This window comes from Pygoscelis adeliae, unplaced genomic scaffold, assembly GCF_000699105.1.
Source record: "Pygoscelis adeliae isolate BGI_AS28 unplaced genomic scaffold, ASM69910v1 Scaffold78, whole genome shotgun sequence".
NCBI classification, from domain to species: domain Eukaryota; kingdom Metazoa; phylum Chordata; class Aves; order Sphenisciformes; family Spheniscidae; genus Pygoscelis; species Pygoscelis adeliae.
In genome coordinates this window covers 7,012,874-7,023,246 of record NW_008825409.1, presented here as the reverse complement: position 1 = coordinate 7,023,246, position 10,373 = coordinate 7,012,874, and the positions used below count along the sequence as shown (strand labels likewise).

General features: G+C 39.3%; 1 protein-coding gene across 1 annotated transcript; it reads left to right on the top strand.

Moving 5' to 3' along the window:
• The first annotated feature begins 657 nt into the window (after nt 1-657).
• On the top strand, nt 658-9,940 carry UPP1 (uridine phosphorylase 1). Its single transcript, XM_009330470.1, has 7 exons — nt 658-724; nt 3,606-3,723; nt 4,204-4,362; nt 5,396-5,510; nt 5,975-6,184; nt 7,687-7,833; nt 9,309-9,940. Exons 1-7 carry the CDS (start codon nt 672-674, stop codon nt 9,446-9,448), a joined length of 942 nt encoding a protein of 313 aa, XP_009328745.1. The 5' UTR covers nt 658-671; the 3' UTR covers nt 9,449-9,940.
• Nucleotides 9,941-10,373: the final 433 nt, after the last annotated feature.

Below are 10,373 nucleotides of genomic sequence, written 5' to 3'. Positions count from 1 at the left end.
CCTCAGCGATACATTTGCCTGTTTGAATGTAAAGGAGAATGCAGAAAGGGGAATTTTTTTGGTATAGGTTAGGGTAATGGATTAGGAAAAAAGATATTCAAGATGGATGATAAACTAGAGTGCTGTGACTTTTTGGAGTCACGTTTGGTTTAGTAGCAGGAAGAGTTTAATGAAGAGGATGTTGTGAGTAAGATGCTTCCTGGACTCAGTTTTCAGGCATATGATGGTTAGAGATGGGCTTTGGAGACCTTCTGGAGCCAGAGGTGGAAGGGGGCTAAAGCTGGTTCCGCTGTCGCCGTGGGAGGTACAGAAGAAAGAGGATTAGTTAGTTAGCTATGAGACTTACCCCTCTCTGGCCCGTGAGCCAGGTGTTGCTTATACCACGGGACAGAAGTAGCGGTGAGATGGGGGTTACGTTAGCAAGGGGTTAGTTTGGGCTTCAGTGGTTTGAAAGTGGTGATGCTTGGCCATAAAAATTGGAGATGCTCATTTTGCTACAGTTATAAAAGCTGTAGTGTGGCTGGATTATTTTGGGGGTTTAATATGTGTGACAGTATCATCTGTCACAATAGAAGGTTTCTATCACTGTTCATGATACTAGCTTTATGGATGGGACTATTCTGATGCACTTATATCTAATTTTTTTAATATAATTCTAGGTATAAGCATACATGGCTCCTGGTGTCTCAGATGAGAAGAAAACTGATGATGAACAGTCTTCAAAGTAAGATTCAGAAATGAATTATCTCGTCCAAGTTTACACTTACCTTCCTCCCCAAACTCATAACACGCTTATTTAGTTTAAGATGAAGTTTATGATACAAATATTGATTATAACATCAAGTATCTAGTAGAAGCTGTTTTGACAAATGGAGTCTTTATCTGCTTTAACCAGACCTATGCAGAGGGCTTTTCTGGCTAGCCATTTTCATTTATCACGGCAGTGAATTTTTCCAAGCATAGGTGATGTTTTTATTTATTTTTTTTAATCCAGTGAGCTGTTGAAATGTTGACTTTGGTTGCTGCGTATGGCCAGACCGACCTGCTTCAAGAGTTTGAACAAATATTTCAGTCTGCTTCTCTAATCCTTACTTTAAGCTTATTTTAGTAAAACTATACATGCGTGTTTAGTCTTCAGATATTTATGTTTTGTTTAAACGCCCAGAAGTTGTAGGTGCTTTACAACAGTGAGAGGGGAATAAGTTGTCTGCTCCTTAGGGTTAGAGGCCAAAGATTTTTATCAGGCAAACTTTGCCTTTACTGTAAATCCATGGCATTGGTCCTATGTACACATAGTAATATGCTTACTTCAATTGCCCATTTTACCCCAGGGTCCAAGTCTGCAATTACATCCGGACGGGCAGATAACAGTACAAGTTAGTAACGGCCCCCTAGCTGCAGTGAGGCGGTGGGCTGAAGAGTGTTGCTGGTAGGGTATGAGATGAAAGAGGTGAAAGACAGTGACTGCTGAGGAAGGAAACTGTATTTTGGCCAGGCCTGAGGACAGTGGTGTTGGCACATACCACATGAATTTCCCTGTACTTTTAATAGAGGCCTCACCTTTTCCCAGTTTATTTCCTGGAGAGAAGCTTTTATTGCTGGTATTCTCATAAAGAAGGAAATATTTTTGGCTTGCCTGAGAACAAATTGTAAAGTGATTTCAAATCATGTCCTATTTGTATGTAAAAGCCATTCCAATAAACATCAGCACAGCCAGCTATTTGATCTGCATTAGTGAGTGACCCATGAAATATGGGTAAAGAGTCCCACAAAACCGAACAGGAATAATTCGGAGGAGGCAACCTGGGAATTCTGCTCATGTGAGCTGGCAAACTCCTGGGCTGCCTGCACCTTTCTGAAGAGCCATAAACCTGCTCTCTATTTCTCCCGGAGTCAAACAGGTCTCTCGGAGGGAAGAACAAAGGGAACCAAAGCCTTTGGTTCTCCCTCAGGCAGGATTTGTATGAGGAGAGGCAAATGGGGCATGTGGGAGATGGAAAGGAATTACTACTGAAGGGACGAACGAACCACCCGCTTTGTTGGGCTGCTTTTTCAGTTGCTGAAGGTGGACAGGGGCAAATAGGGTGGATTGGGATGATACCTCTTTCTTTGTGCAGCTGCTGCTGGATAGTTAGTGACATTGGAGAGAGAATTTCAAGAACAGAAACAATTGTCAGAATATTGGGGTTGTAACTGTTTTCTTTGCTTTCCGAGGAACAGTTTGATGACCTCAGTCTGGGCATCTAGGCCACTTTAGGCTTCTTAAGGTAACAAATACATCCTGCACAGGATCGACAGATAAGACATAGGACCTACAGAAAAGCACTGCCTTTCTGGAGAGGCATTAGAAGACAGATAAGATAACCTAAAACATCTAAAATAGCGCTAAATGCCTATGTTTAGGCTTCAGAGTTGTTCCTGCAAAGTCTTAACAATTTTTTGCATAAACTCCAGGCAAACTCTTTTGTTTGTCTCCTCTGACAAAGCAGTTTGAATTTGTTGAGCCATGCTGTGACTGCAGTGAGCCTTCATTAAGCTATTAAGTCATCTTGTGTCTGGAAGATATTTATTGCTTGATTTCATCTCTCAGAAACTACTTTGAAGTATTGGCCGGTATTTTGCTTAAGCTTGTGATTATTCACTAGTCTTTCCTACCTGTTTCAACTGAACTTAAAACATCAAGCACAGAAGGCAGACGTTTTATGAATCATTCAGCTTGCGTAGTTAGTCCACCACCAAATTTTCCATGAAGGCGGTCCCACATGCTAAGTAGTTCAGTTTTCCCTCCTTGCCTCGTCATTTCCTGGTTCTTCAGAAAGATTTTTTTTTTTTTTTTTTAAGCTGTATCACTTCCTTACAGGAATCAACTTAAGAGGAAGTGAATTCTTTTTACCTCTTCTTCTCTTTCACTTTTTCTTGCCTTTTTTTTTTTTTTCTCTTCCCTGGTTTTCTCTTTGCTTCAGATTTCCATTTGCCTCTTTCCTCTTCTATTTCAGATCCTCTGTACTCTTGTTACCAGTCTTATGCCGTGGAGTTTTTTCCCCCTGGCTGGATGACAGGGAGTTACAGTGAGCCAAATTGCCAGAAATCCCCTTTGGGTCTGTCTGTAAAGCCCAAATCTTCCCACCCCTCTCAGGTGGCTAGGAGGGTCAGTCAAAACACAGAGGTCAGGTTTGTTTTTCGGCTTTGCTATAGATTGTCTATGTAGTAAGGTGGTCTACTGAATATTCCCTGGTCCTGCTCCCATTGTTCTGCTCACCATAAAGACCCACCCTGGTTCACAGCTTTAATATTGCTTAAGATGAAGGTCGCACGGTTGCAAATGCATCCTACCATCTGGGCTTTTCTTCAGCTATTTCATTCACACATTCATGTGCAATGAATGGAATGTTAAATATGATATGTGATTTATTACGAGATGTAAGGTGGTCATGAAATTTAGGATTTCCTTAACGTAATGCATGAGGAACCAAAATAAGGTAGTGCAGGCATACTTAGGTTTGGCATTTCCTAACTTTTACTGCTTGACTTTGCAAAATTAGCATCTGTTCAGTGTAGACGTTTGTATATACTTTCTATGTTTCACAATGCTGCTGTCCTGGCAGAGAGAATTTTATCCATCTCTGCAACCCTCACCTGGAGAAAATGAAAGAAGACATCCTGTACCATTTTGCTCTTGGGACTGGTACCCATGATTTTCCAGCGTTGTTTGGAGACGTAAAGGTAAGACGCTTCATTTCATTCAGTAAGCCTAAGCTTTTCTGCAGAAGGTGGAAGTGTAGCTGTCTTCAAAATAAATGTGTCGGCATACCACCAATTGAGGAATGAATGGAAAGGGGATAAGATTTCGTGGGTTCTTGTCACTTTCAATATCAAGCAAAACTGGGGATGATTGTTTCTGACTGTCTCTTTTCAGCCAGTAAAAAGGCAAATGCTGCAGTCTCTGTTCAGGTAGAACTCCCTTTTGCGGGGCCTTCAAGCCAAGTTTAGACAGGATGAAGGCATTTGAGTTCTATATAGAAGGTTGGGGTTTTTTCCATAATTTTTCTTCATGGCCTTTTAGAACGATTATGCAAAGAACCACATCTGGGAATAGCTTTGTCTTAGCTGAAGGTGTTTGCGTCCTCACATTGATCTTTGCATGTTCTTTGATATACTGAATCGTGCAATTGATTTTGTTTTGTTGAATACTGTCCACCCCAGTTTGTATGTGTTGGAGGAAGTCCTTCACGGATGAAAGCTTTTATCGCCTACATAGCTGAAGAACTGGGGCTTGGGGGCCCTGGTTGTGACTACCCTAACATCTGTGTGGGAACTGACCGTTACGCAATGTACAAAGTGGGACCTGTTTTGTCAGTCAGTGTAAGTACCTCACTTAATCAGATATGGGACGCAGTTCAAAGATGCTGTTCAAAGTAGAAAATATGAATGTACGTTTCTTTTAAACACTTAATAGACGGAGTCAGGTTTTTAAGTTTGTATCAGCCATGCTCAAAATAGTGCAGTCAGCTAATCAAGAATTCCTTTTTAGCCCTTTCTTGTAAGAGGGCAAATCTCTGAGACCTTCGTTCCTTTCTTGCCTCCTTTTTCCTCAGTGTACCACTGAGGTGTTGCAGGAATGGCCTTATAAATTTTTTGAGCAGACTTATTGTTGCCTCATCCCCGTTCTGTCCCCTGACTAATGGGGAAAAAAGGTGGCTTGATGCATGTGGGGTATTGGAAAAAATGGCTGTATCACATCCAGAGCTAAGCATCTGCAGCGGCATTGTCAAATGTGCTAACACAGCTTAAGAGTAGCATTCCATGGGACTTGTGCTGCCAACTCATGTATGCATTTTAAAACTTCATACCTTTAATTTGTAGATATGATTACATACTTCAATTGCAATTGCATAACTGTAGTATCATTCTGCACCCTTTCTTTTGAGTTGTAATTATCACATTATCATGCAAGTTAAGGTGGACTTACATTTGCTGAACTTTGTGACTAAACCACAATGTGTTTTGAAAAAATTTAGCTTAACTATTCACTAGCACTTCAGGTTGGTAAAAAATCAGAGTGGGGTTTTTCTTGTCTTTAAGAAAAGTTCTGTGATGAAGTGCTTTTGTCAACTATTAGCAAAGGACACTGCTTATACTTTTGAGAACGTAAATATTTTATAATTAATGATTTTTAGAAATACTGTACTTCATCCATAGTCTACCAAAGCCAGTGGGAGTCTTTCTGTTTACCTGAAGTAGCCTTTCAGTAGGCCATAGGTTAGGGATTTTGTGGGAGTGAGTTAGGTGACATTTGGAAAAATATCAGGAAGGAGATATTTTCTATCTCCTTCTTCCGTATATATTTTGCATTGTCTATGTGAATGTCAAATATGAATTTCTGCTTTCATTTCAGCACGGTATGGGCATTCCTTCTATTTCAATCATGTTGCACGAGCTGATCAAACTGTTGCATCATGCCAAGTGTTCCAACATAACCATTATTCGCATTGGCACCTCGGGTGGAATAGGTATTTCTCCTCTTGTTTTCTTTTTTTCTTCAAACCAAAGCATCTTTGTAGGAGAGTAGAGCATCTCTCTGCAAGTAAGTGATTGATGGTCAGAACAGTTTTCCGCAGGAGATGAATCATTTTGCTTCCGTAATTTTGAAAGAAAGGGCGATATTTGCCTCTGGATAGAGAAGATGCACTTAAGAGATCTGACAACGTGAGGAGAAGGACATTCCTGTCCTGTATGAAAAGTATGAGATAAGAAAGAATATATAGTGAAAAAGGAAAAATTTTGTTCTTTCAGAAATTATTTGTAATAATAAATTGAAGTGGCTAGGCCTGCACAAAAAAATTCTCTTGGTGAATTCAGGGGCAAAATTGCCACCTTTTAAAGAAGCAGGATTGGGTCAAGATGTACGTTTTGTGTGTGTGGAAACAAAGCATTAACTACATTGTGAAGCTATATCTATTTCTCTTTACTGCAGGTCTGGAGCCAGGCTCAGTAGTTATAACTAGGCAGTCTGTAGATGCCACCTTCAAACCTCAGTTTGAACAGGTTATTCTGGGAAAGACGGTGATTCGCAGTACAAACCTAGATGAAGAGCTGGCTAAGGAACTGATGCAGTGCAGTCAAGAAATCAGTCAATTCAATACAGTCATTGGAAACACTATGTGCACTTTGGATTTCTATGAAGGTAAGGCTGGCGACAGACTAACAGAAGTGTATTGGTAAGCCGCAGTAGATAAATATTGAATAGTATTTTAACATTAAGGTCCAGTTCACTGAACAGAACACATTCCCTACTTGAGCTGTCTTGTCAGTCGTAATTAACCTATTGTTCATATACGTAAAATCAAGCATTGTGCTTAGCAGTTTGCTGTACTGAACTTTTAATTTTGTGGAGGCTTATTTCCCCCAGCTCTAACAGATCCTCTGAAATACATATAGTCTACTATACACTTTTCACGTACTTGTCAGTTAGGTATGTTTGTCACAAAATGTCTGTGACTTACTGAGGCATCCTAGAGGATTAGAGGAGTGAGAATTATCTGTGGCTGTTTCGGGGTTGTTTTTTTTTGCACTGGTTAAGTATCTAAAGTAAATCTTTTCTAAAAGAAGTGTTGGAACTTGTTTCCCATGCGCATTTTGAGCAAAGCAGTGATCAGACAACTGAAGACAATATTTTGCTGAGTTGTGTCAATGCTGCTACGTAGGAGGGGCAAACCTCCAAGGCTGACTTTGGATAAACGTACAGACATTTAGGTGCTTTTCTGATCTCCCAAGCCTATTCACAAACATCTTTCAGATCTTGCGAGAACAGAGTGTAGATGGCACCTGATACTACTTTCTCTAGATGTTACTGAATAGGTGACAAAGGGTGCAATGCAGAAGGGAACACATGGTCTTCATAATAGTGCTCAGGCTTGGTCAGAAGCAGACACCGTCAGTTTGTGTATCTCCTCAGACACCCATCACAGGTGCAAGCTACACTAAAAAACCGTGTCAGGAATGTTTTCAACTCATACAGCAAAAACTGAGAACAGGCTCAAGGGCATTAATTTAGGAGTACTTCTGCTGAAAACAAAAAGATACTGAGTAAAACACTGTGTAATTTAACTTTACTGTACGTAACCTGCTGCTGTTTTATCTGTAGGTGTTACTCTTGAATAATTTGAATAAACTGATTTTCTCAAAAAATTATAATAGTATTAGCTAGTTAGCTTAAGAAACTCTTCATCTCTTACCTTAGAGAGTCTGTAAGGAATAAAATGTTCATCCTTTTAAGGTAGCGTCAGGAAAGCATTTTCAAGCCTGGCAGGTTTTCTAGACAATGATTAAACATAGAAAAAATGCAACACTTCCATATAGCTTAAAGTTTGTTGCTGAATTTTGACATGTGCCGCGCACGCGGGAAACTACTACTTACATTTTCCCATTTATGAATTTGAGAATTTAAGCTGGAGAAGACCAATTAAATTATCGTGATTCACATTATAAAAAATACAAGTAATATGTAGACGCTCTAGCAATAGCTAAGAATCACTTTGTCCTACTTGTCTTGCATGTGAAAATAAAGAGTAGTAGTAGTAAAAGCTGGACACTGTATAGGGGAAACTGCAATAATTGGGTGTTTTAGAAACTGAATTTATTCTGTGACTTCATCACTCTGCAAATTTCTACAAAATCACTTTGTAGGACAGGGCAGGTTGGATGGCGCAATCTGCTTATACAATGAAGAAGAGAAACTGCGATATTTGCAGGAAGCTTATGATTCTGGCGTCAGAAACATAGAGATGGAGTCTTCCGTATTTGCTGCAATGTGCAGTCTCAGCGGTGTCAAAGGTAAACTAACTTAAAGACACTTTATTCAAGCTATAGGAAGTTTTTTGCATTGCAGGGGGTTTGTGGTAAAAACTGCGATGGGGTGTTAACATACCTTCTGCATATTAAAAAAAACAGTTGTGGTTATAGTTTTGTTGCTATGATTGTTTGATTTGTGTCATATGTATTCACAACTTATGCAAACTTCCTCACATGGTTCTTCTACAGTTTAGTGCTGCCATTTGCTATTCCAGCCCATGGCAAGCACATAAATCATTAAAGTACCTAATTACCCTATAGCATTAATTTGTTTTCTTCAGTTAGTTTTTGAAGTTTACAGGAAGCAACTGGTTAATTTAAGCAATCAGGCGATTCTCATATACATAAAACTATAATCACTTTCTATACTTTCATATCAAATTGAAAGTGTATTTTGTGTAGACTTATGGCCTTAATTCTTAAAGAGTTGAAGATTTTTAGTAGCATCCTGACTAAACCATTCCTAATCCTAAAATGAGTTTTTAATTTTTTTACACAAGCTAACTAATTTTCAGTAAAGATTAGAAAAAAAAAAGCAATTACAAATAATGTAATACAGTGCCTTTCCACCTACCATGTTAACTATAGTCTCTCACTTTCCGTGGCAAGGAATTTGCCAATTCAACACACCGATGTTTCTCAAACTTCCTTAAATTCCAGGAGGATGAGGTGAAGAAAAATTAGCAAAAAAGCCAACAGTTATATCAAGCATCCTCAGTTCTTACTGACTTGAGAGTGATTAAAAACCCAACCCATGCTATCACCGAGCCATTAGGGAGCCTGGTCCTTTTTGCTGTCTCTACCTTGTAGGTCTGTAACAGGTATTACGTCTTGTGCTCTGCAAATTGTCACTAGCAGAAACCCCAGATACAGAAGAGTGATGGTAGAGCTCAGCTTGAGTGAAAGGAGGGGTTTAACCTTTGGGGCTCTGATTACCAAAAGGCAGCAGATGAGCCTGAGATGATCCATGAGATCCTCATGTACTTGCAGTGCTCCCCATCCATGAATGTCGAAGCAGCTCATCTGCTGGTTCCCGAGGGATGGCATCTACAGCACAGGGATTTGAGTTGGGGTTAAGGTGGATAGTGGAGGGCTGTAACTGTATCTACTAGAACAGTGTCTCTAGTCACTTCCTACCAGTCACGTCCTGGGTACTCGTGAAATATAATTCCTATCCAGAAAAATGTAAGAATCATGATATAACAACAAGCATCTGCAGCTGCCTGAGAGCTCTTGCTTTATGGTAGCGATCAGTTGTCTTAAACTGTTTGTAACTTTTTTTATATCATCCACAGCACGCTAGTCCCCTAGCATCTTACGGTACTGTGCATCCTTTTTTGGGGGTTTGTTTTCTCTCATATTTCTAATCTTCTAGCTGTTTGTTCAAATGTTTATGCTTTTGGACTGTAGAAGTGCCAGAATGTCATTCCTAACTAATGCTGTCTTTCAATTTCTAGCTGCCGTAGTGTGTGTCACTCTTCTGAATCGGCTTGAAGGAGACCAGATTAGTAGCTCACATGATGTACTTGTGGAGTATCAGCAAAGACCGCAGAAGTTAGTGGGATATTTCATTAAGAAAAGTCTTGGGAAAGTATGAAATATCCATCTTTGTTTTATAGAAGCAGAAGGTTTTTGCACAGCTGAAGTCATGGTCATGACTTCTGTGCATTAAAGGTCTTTTGCCTCAGAATACCTTACAGCATTCCGTGTGTCTGTGGAAGTTAATCATTTATGTCACTGTGCTTTGGGAACCGAATGTGCTCAATGGGCTTCAGCTAAGTTTTGCTTAGTTATGCATTGCTGGATAGAAGACTCGCTTTTCTGTGAATTGGAAAATGGATCTATTGTGAAGGACAAGCCTGCTATAATTTATTAAAAAGCTTTATTTATCCCTGCTGTAAAAGAAAAGCTAGGAAGAAAATCAAACTTTATTGCCAAGTACTTGCAAACCTCCAAATTAAAATTAATTTAAGAATACTAATCCCTTTCTTGTTGTTATAAAAAATTATATAAATTATAATGTCTTTGTTGCTTCACTTGTAAAGAAAACTTAAAGTGTTTGCACTTTATTTTTTGCAAACTTTGACAAATAAACAATACTATTTTCATATATTAAAATTTCATGAAATTGCAAAGTGTGGGACTGAATTTTCTGAGCATTAGGGACTTGACACGGAGCTGTTGAATATCTGTACTTTCTAGATATTGATCCAACAAGGTCATTCATATCCCATTTTAACTATATGATTGACTCAATACCCAGGAAACATTTATGCATTAAGTAATTTTGCATTGAAGAGCTTGAAATCTTTTGCTGAATCAAGGCTCCTGCTTACTGAAGAGGAATCAAAGGCATTCAGGAGATGCACAGCATGTTCACAGGACTGCATTATGGTAGTTCATTTTTTGTTTCCTTTTACTTTTTCTTTTTAAACTGGTTTTCATCTCCTTGTCTTCAGGACATAACACTCACTGTTGCAATGGTTCCCAGTTCTTCTGAAGACCTCGAGAATTCCTATTGA

Bases quoted from the DNA above. Each gene is read 5' to 3' on its own strand.
- UPP1 (XM_009330470.1), top strand. From the start codon at position 672: ATGGCTCCTGGTGTCTCAGATGAGAAGAAAACTGATGATGAACAGTCT. The intron at 6,185-7,686 runs GTAAGGCTGGCG...ATCACTTTGTAG, and splicing joins CACTTTGGATTTCTATGAAG to GACAGGGCAGGTTGGATGGC. The intron at 7,834-9,308 runs GTAAACTAACTT...TTCAATTTCTAG, and splicing joins CAGTCTCAGCGGTGTCAAAG to CTGCCGTAGTGTGTGTCACT.